Below are 13,001 nucleotides of genomic sequence, written 5' to 3' on the forward strand. Positions count from 1 at the left end.
CCGGTATGCATCAGAATCAGATTCTTCAGATCTTGCAACAATGTCTGTGGCGAAATCATTATCCAAAGTGGATCGTCACAAACGAATGTAATACCTTCTGTCATATGAGAAATTTTTCCATTAAGGTATATAATCACATAAACATTTTCCGAAGCCATACAAACAGCAAACCAAAATCAATACCCACAATTTTTTAGAGAGGAAGAAGGTTGTGACGTTGAGAGCAAATTTGGAGTTGGATGACTTGGATCTCGTCCCCTCCTTTTTATGTGAGTCTTGTGTTGAATACTCATAGCTCAGGCATGAGTTGATATTCTCCTTTGATTCAAATGTTTCTTTTTAAGTTTTAACTGAATTATTAGAGTGATTGATTTGACGTTGGTTTCTAATTTTGCACTCTATATACTTATTCGATTGGTTGAGTTCTCTGTCCTTAAAGTTACATACATCCAAACACATAGATTTTCTACTTTTGATATTCAAGCAAAAGCTGAAAGAAAATGATAAGAGAACTAGTAGGACTGGTAGGAAAAACAAAGTGTACAACCTAAGAAAACTTATTGGTGATGGGAAAGTGAATGCCAACATGGCAAAAAGGTCCCCAAAGGAATGGTTAGATCCACATTGCCATGAATCTCAATTTGAGAGGAGGTAATGAAACAATTGAAGATGATAGTTTCTCCCGTCATTGTTGAAGTAGAACTTCTGGTCTTATGTTATAGTTTATTGCATTATCTCTTGGGACACGTAGTTTTGGATTTTATGTACTCAGATAATAAATATATCAATTGGTCTTTAGATGATATTTAAAAGTCTCCTATCTTTTACCAAAAAATATTTGAAGAGAAGGCCTTGTACCTATATATCATTATATTGTGTGCAAGTTTGAAACAATTGTTTGTTAGTGTTTCTTTTGATAGTAAAACATTATGTGTTTGTTTTTATGTGTGTTTTGATTGTTTTTAGTTATGAACTTTGATATTTGAAGTTGTTTATGAACTAATATTAAATTATGGATAATTTATTATGTAAAATTATAAAATTTTAAATTTTATTAAGTTATAAATTATTAAATTTATATATTTAAAATTATATATTAAATTAAAAATAATTTTATTTAATATTTAATTAAATCAGTTAAATTTTGATTAAATTACAATCAAACCAATAAATTAGCGACTGATGACCTTACCGATTTATTGACCGGTTCGATTCTCGCAACATTGGAAAAAGAGACAAATATAATCCCAATAACAAACAAATTGACTAATTGAGCCTATATTTGTAATATGCAGTGGAAATTAGTTCGTTTTAATTAAAAAAGATGAAAAAGAAGGGAGAAAGGGAAGAGGTCGAACTGTCGAAGAGCTAAAAAGCCTAAAACCACAAAACGGTGCGTTTTGTCGAAGGTCTTGTACCTCGCGTTTCAACGAAAATCGTGTTGCCGCTCAAGAACAGAAACTATGGAGGAACAGCAGCAGCAGCAGCGAAAGAAGAACTATCGAAAGAGGAGTGCTCCAATCGAAGAAGACGAACCCCAACAATCCGAAAACAAAAATGAATCCGACGATGAACGAGAAAGAAGGTCATCTTTTCCATTTTTCCTTTTTAACTTTTTCCGTTTGAAAGGAAATTATGATTGGTTTAACTCATGATAGTGTCTCCTCTTAGCGTTTTCAATTATACTGATGAAAGTTTTAAAAAAAATGGTGGAACAGAATGGCGCTGGAAGAGATTAAGCTCCTCCAGAAGCAGAGAGAAAGAAAATCTGGAATTCCCGCAAACCCTAGTTTGCAGGTGCAGACCGCAATTGGAAGCGGTCTAGCTGCGAAATCTGCCGAAAAGAATGACGGAGATGGCGGCGACAAGGACGAGCTTGTTCTTCAGGATACCTTTGCTCAAGAGACTGCTGTTATGGTTGAAGATCCTAATATGTATGTGTACATTTTTCTATTTATTTATTCAATGTGTTTAATGTGTTATGTATCATGTGTTGTTATTATGTTTGATGTGTTTTTCCAATTTGATTTGGAGGTAGCTGGTTGGTCTTTAGTGCAATTTGATATTAAGGGAAATGTTATACTTAAGTAAAGAAAAGTGAATAATTGGTTAGTGTTGGCTCAAATGTAAGGCAAATACAAGAGAAAATGTTAGTAAGTTATTTAACATTTCTCTGATATTTATGAGATTTGGTTAATTGAATAGGGTAAAGTATATTGAGCAAGAATTAGCAAAGAAGAGGGGAAGGAAAATTGATGAAGCTGATCAAGTTGAGAATGAGTTGAAACGTGCAGAAGATGAACTGTACAAAATCCCTGAGCATTTGAAAGTGAGTTGCTGCAACTTCCCTTTATTCGGCAATTTGCAATGTCCCCATTTTTTGGCTTTGGTTTATTGCAGCTGCAATTATCAAATCTCTTTCATTTAGTGTCTGAACTCCGAATATCTAAAATAACAATTGCAAATATTATTTCTTGTCAGGTTAAAAGGCGAAATTCAGAAGAAAGTTCTACTCAGTGGACTACTGGTATTGCTGAGGTTCAGCTTCCAATCGAGTATGCTTTTTCTTGTATCTATTGCAATCATGAGTGTTTTTGGTGGCTTTGTTATTTTACACATTTCACTAAATAGTGGGTATGCATGATTTATTTATTTAATTGTTTTTGGATAGAAAGTATGCATGATATATCTGCATAATAATTTGATTTTATGAACCTATAGTCGGCATCACATTTTTATAACATTGGCTTCGCGATTGAAATTTCCGTTCCTCATGACATATTCCAGATGATCATCTTTGTTCCTTGCTTTTTTTAATTGTAAAATGTCTTTTAGTCGTGCTTGGCTGCCTGAATTATACTTGCCAAATGTGTGAATTGTGATCATTGTTTATATGATAAAAAGAGATAAAACTGAACATCAGTGAGAAAATATGAAACTGGCAATAAATTCACTGTGTGGAGTGGCCATAACAAAGCAATATCTTCTCTCCTTTTTAGTATATGTTGTTAGTGGCTACTAGGCATAGGAATTGATTCTCTCAATTGTTTTTCGCACTTGACTTGTCAAGTGTAATCCCTGACCATATAATCTCTTCTCTCATATATTTCTTCTCTCATATATTTTCTCTTGGTTCCACTTAAAACTTGTATGGTGAGATCGCACTTGACCTAGTAGAAATTAGAGGATCCACTCCCATCTCGCATTCTTAATGTTTAGTCCATGAATAGTTAAGAAAAATAGGTGATGTATGTCTTAATGGCTCGATCTTGTGTTTACAGATATAAGTTAAAAAATATTGAAGAAACAGAGGCTGCCAAAAAGCTTTTGCAGGAGAAAAGGCTCCTGGGTCGGACAAAATCAGAATTCAGCATTCCCTCAAGCTACAGTGCTGATTATTTCCAGCGCGGCAGGGACTATGCTGAAAAACTCAGAAGAGGTAGCATTTCAATGTTTCTCCATGCATGACTATTTGGTGTCATTTCGGCCTTCATTTAGGTGTCAGAATTTGTTTTGAATCCTTTAGTTGATAGAGACTGTCGATTTCCTTTGTATTGCTGAGTTATTTCAGTTTCTGACAAAAAAAGTTGTCTACTTTACAGAACACCCAGAGCTGTACAAAGATAGAACTACACAGGTTGATAGTTCTGGGTCCAAACAAAATGATTCGGGCAATGAAGCTGCAGGAGCAGGACAGAGACAAGCTGCAACAGATGAATTCATGCTAGAGCGCTTCAGGAAACGAGAACGCCATCGTGTAATGCGGAGATAACACATGTCAGACACGTGATAATATTAGTGGTGCCATATGTATTTTTATAGCAGCATTAATATCAAGAATTTAGAAGTCCAACACTTGCTGAGTGCCATGCCATCAATCTGCATTAGTTCCTTGTTGACTCGGTGACAGAAGATCCACCAGCTGTTCATGTTTTCTTATATGCTGCTTCACAATATCTTTTATCCAGAAAAATCGTCCAGAGGTGACGAAATGGATAACCTAGCTATTACCAGCATCATGTGTCTAAAATCTTACAGGGGCCCATGTTCAGAGTTTGAAGAAGAATTGTGATATTTGGCTTATGACATTTCTGGTTGGTTGTCCATAACTAGCTTGTTTGTAACAATTAACACTGGTGAATGAGTTTGTAGCAATCGACATAAATGATAACGGTGCTAAGAAGTTTAGGCACCTTATTAGTACATCTACTATACTGATTTTCAATTTGTTTTTCATTTGAAAAGTTGCATATTGATCAAGCTGCTGTGTCAAACTTCAGAGCTACTTTATTTTGTTTCTATCCTCATAGTAGACATGAGGCATGTTGCTTATGTCAGTGTTAATTTGTTGAGTGTGCTTAGGGTTAAGGCTAATTTTGTTTATATTGATTAAATATGTGTGTAATACCTTGTAGGAAGTTTGTTTGTTTGTTTTTTTTTTTTTTATTTGGAATGGAGTTAATTTTTTTTAAATTGATATTAATCAAATCAGACAGTCCGTTTTGTACTTTTAGAGGTCCAATAAATTTATTTTTGAAAATAAAAATCAGAGAGTCTGATTTCAATGTTAATTTTTTTTTATGAATAATGTTATACATTCAAGTGTTTTTGTTAACTAAGTTTAACCAAATTGGTCTAATATTAACAAAAGTCAATTATAAATAGCATTATTTTAAGTCTTATTATTTAATTTAGTTGAACTTGATTCATAAAATAATTTGAATGTGTAGCATTACTTATTTTTTATTTTTAAAAATATAAATCGGATGATTCGATTTGTGTTTTTTATTTTTTATTTTTTTTATTTTTTTTCAGGTCATTGTGCAACTAACCAAGAAATCGGAGGCACCCGTTTCTTTTCTCCATACCATTGAAAAACACATCTCCTGACATATGCTTTTGTGTTACGCACTACCATAGAAAAAATAATAAGCGTAGGGTTAAAGCAGAAAAAGTTGAACATGGAATATTTGAATAAGTATATTTCATTGTCCAGAAGATATGGCAGAGAGGAATACATGGAATCATGGAATCAGCAAAATATTTCACAATCTTCAATCTTTGGGATAACATAAAAGTGTTTCCCAAGTTCATTTAGCAACCATAAAAACAAAAGAAAATTAATCAGCCAAGTCAATGAGCTTCACAGCACCTAAAATTGCTTACCCATGTGAAGTCACACACTAACCTTAAAACATTCCTTTGAACAAACAGATTAGCACTTAAAATGGATTACATAATTACAGAAGATTTAGAACTGAATGTTGCTGGTGAAAGACTGGCCAAAGTTCCAATTGGATGGTGCCACATTGTATGCTGTGCGAATCCTTCCATTGCTGAGTTGGATTTTGAATGACAAGCTCTGGCCATTGAGGTAGCTCAAGCTTTGCCAGTTAGAACCCCAATTTCTTGACATGGTTTCCCAGTTGTTCATTTTGGACCCTTTGATCCAAACTTTAGAGATGTCTCCTGCCCCACCCACGTTGCTTATTAGCACTAGCTCAAAGTAGTCTCTTCCATTAATGGTGAATCTAATGCCTCCCGTTCTTTTGCACCCAACTCTGCATAGATGCAGCACAAAATTTGCACTATACTACTTAGCTTGCTGTGCTCATTAGTGTGACTACTTTGAATAAGTTTAAGGATAAAATATAAACAATATTAATGCTCATTTGGTGATATTATACATAGATATCAGAAGATGCTAATGTATATTCCTACATATAAAAATATAATGTTAAACACATTAAACCCATTGATAGTCAACAATACTTAGCATATACAGAAAAATATTAGTTAAAAACCTAGAATATTGGTAAAATTAACAAAAATGTTTCCTGCACATAGAAAATCACCGACCATATTAATCATTATGTATTTATATATAAATATATGTTTTATTTAACTTATTTTTATTGTATATATTATATTGAACATGTATTTTATACATGTAGTTGAGTTGATGACTGATTTTTGACATACACTTAATATGATTGTAAAATCAATGCAAAATCTGGGTTCTGGAACAATTTTGTTTCAATAGTAATATGGGTGGCAAAACGGGTCGAACCCACCGGGCCGATCCGCTAAACCCGCTAAAAAAGGCGGGTCGGGCTAGGATTTGGAGCCCGCTAAATTACAAAAATCCACCAAACCCGCACCGCCAAATTGGCGGGTTTTGGCGGGGCGGGGCGGGCCGGTCCGCCGGGCCGAAGATTTTTTTTCTTTTTTTTTAATTAAATGAAAGAGTGATTACTATTATAAAATTAATAATTATAGAATTTTTAAACACTTTTTTTCATTTTTTGTTTTTATTCTTTTTTTAGTTATTAACTTTATTTATTTTATTTTACAATTTCGTATATATGCTCAAATTATGTGACTTATTTTTTAAAATAAAGATGATTCTATTGACAAATATTATTTTGAACAATTTTATTGAAATTAAAAATTAAAAAAAAATTAAAAAATTAAGTTATAATTTGACTATTTTTTATTTGTATTTAATTTTTTAATTATTATTTTTTGATTAATTTTAATGAATTTTATTTTTCAAAAAAAAATTCAAACGGACTAGCCCGCCAACCCGCCAATCCGCCATAAAGCGGGGCGGACTAGCATTTTGAACCCATTTTAGTTGGCGAGGCGGGCCGGTCCGTCCCGTTTATAGGGCGGGCCTAGGCGGGGTGGGGCGGGCCAGCCCGCTTTGCCACCCCTAAATAGTAATGGTTAATATACCTTCTGTAGAAAATAGGAATAATTCCAGCCTTGTACTTGGCAATCTTCTCAAAAGCAGGTTGAGACATGTCAAAGTGAGGCCTTGGAGGATTGCACCAACCACCATTGTCATTAGGGAGTGCATAGTTTGGAGGACAGAAATTTGTGGCAGTAATTGTGATGGAAGTGCCCTTTAGGCACCATTGTGGCACTTTTGTTGCATCACAAACTATCTGATAGCAACCACCACATGCCTTACCATCGTTGAACAAAGCAATACTCAATGCAGCTGTTTTAACTCCATAACCATCAGTGTATAGATTTCCATACCCACATGCTCCACCTAGTAACAAAACAACACAAATTGAATTACTCATTTCTTTTTATAAGGTATTTATGCTCTTATTTTGTACTTTAATCAAATGCCCTCTAATTCCTGCGTTGCCTAATATTAAAGTTGTTATTTGTTTAATGTTATGCACATCTTAAAAAAAATTATTCTAATTCCTATATTTTTCATTCTCTATTTCAGTGTCTTGTCTCATCATATTTTCGCTCTGTTTTTATTTTATAGTTTATTTAAGAATCTCGATTCCACATGCGAGAGTAGTTTTACGGCACGGTACAATCCCAAAACAATATAACTCACAAAAATACTATGGCCCTTATAAATATAATCACCCACATTCCTAATCCATGAGACACCATAAACAAATGTTATCATCTCAACACCGAAATTATCTTTCGTGATTACCACCAAAACAATCAATTGTTAGGATGAATATCATGCAATTACAACACTAAGAATATCATATAATAGCACCTAATTATATGTCTCTCGTTCTAAACACAGTTTAAAGACCAAATCTTATTAGATTATAATGTTAAAATCAAACTGAAATCATAAACAATAAAATAAAATGTAGATGTATTATTATATTGATACCCATTGTATCTGAGGCATCACTTCCACCATAGAATGTTGCATGAGCTTGTTGCCACGATGAGGATGCTACTACTTTATGCTGTGTGGTTAATAAACTCAAAAGCAATATTATTACAATACTGAAGATTAGTTTTTCCATCTCTTACACTCTCTGTGTCGGCGCAAGAATTAGTTAGTAGCTTAGTTTGCTGCTGAAGATTATGGAAAGCTCCTAAGGGTTATTTATAAGTGTAGTTAACTAACTCATTTTCAAAATATGGACTAAAATATGGAGTTGACCGAAAAGTTCTCTTATTATAAAAAGAACCATTGTGTGACACATCATAATACCGTATCATATGTGAATATTTTAAGGAAACAAGCAATGGGGTGAGACAAATGTGAAAAATACTCAACCCTTCCAAATAATGTAACGGTGGGTAGTTGAATCTCAACACTGCCGTCTTGGAAATTGGCACATATAATCTATAATTAATATTCATCTTCAATAGACTAAAAAATAATCAATAAAACTAAACTTTGTTAAATTTAGATGGTATCATATATGACACTACTATCTATATATGTATATAAAATATGTACTAATAACACACTATATTGAAAAAAAAAAGAAAAAACTCTTTCATGATTCGCTTTATTGTTAGATTGTAATTAAGGAAAAATCTAAAAGCTCAAAAAATAAATTTAATTCGTACAAATTTTAGTATAAATTTAAATAATGATCTGTCATATCCATAGAAACTTATTCAATTATTTGTTATTTTAAAGACAATACAAATATGCGTGTATTTGATTTGATGGTATTATAAATTTATAACACTACTTTTACACTTTTAGTGACTTGAAATAAAATTTTGGGGGCAAAAAATTTAACATAAAAATTTAATAATAATATTTATATTAAAATAAAAGTTATAAATATAATTATTTTATAAATTTGTTATTAATAAGATAATAAATAAATAATTCTACAAATAAAAAATATAAAATAGTTTATAATAGTATTTTTTGAGTCTTTAATAACTTGAAATCTTCAATAATTAAATCAGAATTAAACTTTTTAGTAATTTATAATATTTATTGAATTTTTTTATTAATTTATACAAATACAATAATATCAATACTTATTGAATATTCTAATATTTTTATTATATAAAAAATTAAATTAAATAAACAATAAAATATAAGATAATATAAAATTAAATAAATAAAAAATACATAATTTTTTATATTTGAACTCAAATGTAGAGAAAATATTGCTTGTTAAATAGAGAACTTCGAAATACAGTAGTTTAAGTCATAATAAAGTATTTGACCGAACAAAATTATTTTTTATTTTTTTAAAAAAATACTACTAATTTTTTTATATAAAATTTGGGAGGTCATGACCCCTCATTATCTCAACTAAGCTCCGCTTTCTATTTTAGTGGATATAATATAGAAAAAATTTTAAGTATATTGATGTTTCAATAATTTTAATTATTAATTTTAATTATAAAAAATATATAATATATTTAATTAAAATAAACGGTTAAAATTACTGAAGATATATTTGAAAATTTTCATATAATATAACTATAAACTCAAATAAATTCTAAATTCTAACATGAAGGATTAATGCTAGTCTTCCTCTAGAAGGAGAAATGTGTGGTTCACGAAATGTCATTATGCAGCGAAGAACATGCTTCGTCAGTTTTAGAGCAACTCCAATAGTTGCTTTTTTTGAGTTCCTATTACTGTGCACGTCAGTAAATATAGGAACTAACCATTGGAGTGAGTTGGGAAAAAATGCTTTCTCTTGGATCAAGAATGGGGAGTCCCTCTAAACGGGGACTCCCATTGTCTAAGAATTATATAAAATAAATAATTATATAAAATTTTAAATAATTAAATAATAATTAATTCAATAATAATTATAATAATTAATTATATTAAATAATAATTAATTTATTAATAATTATAACAATTAATTAAATTTTTATTTAATTAATGATTTATATTAATTATTTATATCATAATTAATATTAAATATTATTTATATTATTATATTAAATTATAATTAATTAAATTTATTTATATTAAAAAATATATTTAATTTTTACACCTTACAAAATAAATTTTGATTGGATTAGTTATTTTTATTTTTAAAATTTAAAATGCTAATTATATTATTAAAATTAGCAGTTGTAAAAATTAGCCGTTACAAAATTAGCCGTTGAAAACTTTAATTAGTGTAATCTCGAATTATATATTATGTATTATTGTTATATATAAATTCATTTAATATTAATATCTTTTAATAGTAAATTATTTTTAAATTTATAAATCTAAATAATATTATTAAAAAAAATTAATTACATTAATTTTAAATATTTTAATTAATTAATTAAGTGGGACCACAATAGGAACTAAAGTTAGTTCCTCCTAATGGAGAAGAGAGAGATGCTTTGAGTTCCTATTTACTGTTTATGACGCAAAAACTGATGTAGAGTTACTTTTTATGACAGGTGGGCCATAAACAGGAATTGGGATGAGTTCCCTACTGGAGATGGTCTTATGATCCGTGGTACGTTAGTGGTACATAAACTACAAGTGAAATGTGAATGCAATTTGCACTTCCTGCATTTCCGTATAAGCCATGTATTAATATAATTCGGTTTAAAATAATTATTATTTTAGCTTTTTAATATATTAAAGGATGATATATTTGGATATGAAATATTTTTAAATATACTAATTTGTTAATATATCAAGAAAAATAATATGGCAATTATTTTAAAACAATAGAGTATTTATTTTGTTAGAATATATTCTATTTGAATGCTTGACTGACCAACCTGACAGATAAGAATATTATAATGTGATATATATAATGCTAGAAAAAAGACATCAATTTTCTAAACCAAATTAATGGAATGAGGCTGTTCTAAAATGAGCTGCATTGTCTGTTATTATTAGATCAATAAAGTATATCAAAGTTATGGCTTATTAACTACTTAAATAAGTTTTTTATTCTTCTATAAAATATTTATTTTTATTTTTATATATCTTTTTTAATTTGTTACATCAGAATTAAACTTATCACATCAATACTTAACTGAAAAATTTACAAGAATAATAAAAAAAATTCCTTTTGAACTATAATAGACGAAAACCAAAAAAATATAGAAATTGAATCCAAAAAATTTATTTGGCAAAAAACTATTTAAAACATTTATTACCTTACTTATGGGTGATGAATACCTCTCCCATTCTGGCATTCTTGGATCATAGGTGAGCTCATCTTAAATAATTCTTCTCTTAAAATTTGTGGCTAATTAGTATAAAATATTAAAACTCTATTAAAGAGTCTGAAGATATTTTCTGATTTTGATAGTGATTAATACCAAGCTTATTCCATTTATACCAAAGAAAAAAAAAAAGAAAAAACTGTAACATGCAAAAATTCAATTTTAAGCTACCACTATAATTATAAATCAGAAGGACAATTCGTACACACAAGAGAATTATAAAAAATGTATAAAACCATTTGCTTTAATTTAGTGGTAGTAGTTGTAAGTTGTAACATGCTATACCTTAATATGTGCAGTGCTTAGCCTTGATTATAAAGAAATGAAGACTATTATTATATATTTGATTGTTTGCAATAATCAAATTGATAATCACTAATAAGTCATCTATATAAGAGTACTCATGAATAGATGGCATACATTATGCCACATCTAATGGAACTTCCACCAATATAGCACATGGCTGGTGACATAGTCAAGCGAAACCAACTACTACCTCACCCCGTAACTAACACATTGTTCCTTGTTGGATCGTACTACATATTTTTTCATATATAGAACATTTTAAAAAAAATAACATTAAATAAAAAATTTTAGGATTGAAAATCTTCTAATGTTTTAAAGATACTGAAATAGCATAGTGTGTTATAATGGTAATTGTCTAATGGGCTGTACAAAAAGATGTTTAACGGTACGATTTTCACTAGATGAGTTTCTTAGTATGGTATTCGAAAGATGGGTTTGAATAAATTTAAATTCGTTATGTTAACTTATATAATTTTAGAAACGGTTCCTCAAATTCTGAAAACCAAACCAATTATGAGACTAGTGAATTAGATATTTAAAGATTTGATCAACATTCAATTAATTTTTTTTTATATTTTACTATTTTAAATTGGTTAACGCCTAAAAAATCAAATCGATTCAGTTTATTTATCTATTTTTTAAATGGTTTCTCAATTTTTGACCGGTTCGTTCACAATCAACTTTTACTATGATTGTTCATTGACCAAGGAGCTCACAGACGTAATCTTTTGTCAATGTTGTGAGAATACAAAATGAGTTTTGATATACTTTGTCAAATTACAATTTGTAGTAAAAAATTCAAGTAAAAAATTAATGCTTATGCATGTTATCAAATTGGAATTTGATAGAAGGTGCTACTATTTACTTAAGAAAAGCAAAAATAAATCTGATTTTGACTAGAGTGAAAAAAAAAAAAGCGCTTATTATAGACAATATATACAGGTGAAAAAATAAGCGTTTACTGATAGAAGGTGCTACTATATATGTTACCGGGTAATCTGGTATGCATGTTGCCAACATATACATACAACTTGCAATTTGTGGACAAAGTACAAGTTGAAAATGTACTACTATTATAAAGCATTAAAGCTTAGCTAAGATTTTTTTTTTCATGTTAACCGCCATTACCTTTATATAAATAGTTGGTTGTAGGTTCATATATGTTTATGCCATGTTTTGTAAAATTTGAGTGAGTGAAAATTAAGAGATAAAATAATAAGATTTTTTATATATCGTAATTTCTTTATATGAGTATTATTTTCATAATATATAAGAGATTATTATAAACTTCTCTTTATATTTTAAAAAATTATTACTACAAAAAATATTATCGTCGGATTTAACTTTTATCCATATTAGCAGACTTATCGTTGATTTTTTTGACGGAAAAGAGAAAAAATTCATCGTCATAAAAAGTTATCATTGATTTTTTGTTCTGGGGTTCTGATGGAGACGCCGGGGTGATGATCGATGTTGGCTCTGCGTTGGTGGTCAAAGAGAACCTAGGGTTGGAGTGAGTGAGTGACGGCCACGGGGGCACTTAGGGCCGCTGGCGCTCTTCATGATTTGATTGCGGGAGTTGGTGTTGGTGCCTTTTGTAGCAGAAACCCAGACCGCTACCATAACCGCCTCTATTTTGTTAATTTGCGGCGATATAATAAACGGCCACCAATTTATTGCCGCTATCCTCTGTTTTTGTTGTAGTGAACTCACCGGCACTAATGTTACCGTTAGATATCACA

General features: G+C 30.1%; 2 protein-coding genes across 2 annotated transcripts; one reads left to right on the forward strand and one right to left on the reverse strand.

The window, feature by feature from the left end:
- The first annotated feature begins 1,268 nt into the window (after nucleotides 1-1,268).
- On the forward strand, nucleotides 1,269-4,260 carry LOC112710648 (protein COP1 SUPPRESSOR 2). The gene is made up of 6 exons (XM_025762969.2): nucleotides 1,269-1,585; nucleotides 1,719-1,934; nucleotides 2,206-2,329; nucleotides 2,482-2,555; nucleotides 3,282-3,439; nucleotides 3,603-4,260. Exons 1-6 carry the CDS (start codon nucleotides 1,464-1,466, stop codon nucleotides 3,770-3,772), a joined length of 864 nt encoding a protein of 287 aa, XP_025618754.1. The 5' UTR covers nucleotides 1,269-1,463; the 3' UTR covers nucleotides 3,773-4,260.
- A 707-nt stretch (nucleotides 4,261-4,967) lies between these two features.
- LOC112710649 (putative expansin-A17) lies at nucleotides 4,968-7,866 on the reverse strand. The gene is made up of 3 exons (XM_025762970.3): nucleotides 7,664-7,866; nucleotides 6,739-7,060; nucleotides 4,968-5,561 (listed from the first exon to the last, which is right to left on the reverse strand). The coding sequence occupies exons 1-3, from the start codon at nucleotides 7,800-7,802 to the stop codon at nucleotides 5,252-5,254; spliced, it is 771 nt and encodes a 256-aa protein (XP_025618755.1). The 5' UTR covers nucleotides 7,803-7,866; the 3' UTR covers nucleotides 4,968-5,251.
- Between the last annotated feature and the right edge of the window lie 5,135 nt (nucleotides 7,867-13,001).

This window comes from Arachis hypogaea, chromosome 9, assembly GCF_003086295.3.
Source record: "Arachis hypogaea cultivar Tifrunner chromosome 9, arahy.Tifrunner.gnm2.J5K5, whole genome shotgun sequence".
In the NCBI taxonomy this organism is placed as follows: domain Eukaryota; kingdom Viridiplantae; phylum Streptophyta; class Magnoliopsida; order Fabales; family Fabaceae; genus Arachis; species Arachis hypogaea.

Coding starts and splice junctions, on each gene's coding strand:
- LOC112710648 (XM_025762969.2), top strand. CDS start 1,464: ATGGAGGAACAGCAGCAGCAGCAGCGAAAGAAGAACTATCGAAAGAGG. Junction 1,935..2,205: donor ATGGTTGAAGATCCTAATAT/GTATGTGTACAT, acceptor TTAATTGAATAG/GGTAAAGTATATTGAGCAAG. Junction 3,440..3,602: donor TGCTGAAAAACTCAGAAGAG/GTAGCATTTCAA, acceptor TCTACTTTACAG/AACACCCAGAGCTGTACAAA.
- LOC112710649 (XM_025762970.3), bottom strand. CDS start 7,802: ATGGAAAAACTAATCTTCAGTATTGTAATAATATTGCTTTTGAGTTTA. Junction 7,061..7,663: donor TGATGCCTCAGATACAATGG/GTATCAATATAA, acceptor TTTTGTTACTAG/GTGGAGCATGTGGGTATGGA. Junction 5,562..6,738: donor ATTCCTATTTTCTACAGAAG/GTATATTAACCA, acceptor GCATCTATGCAG/AGTTGGGTGCAAAAGAACGG.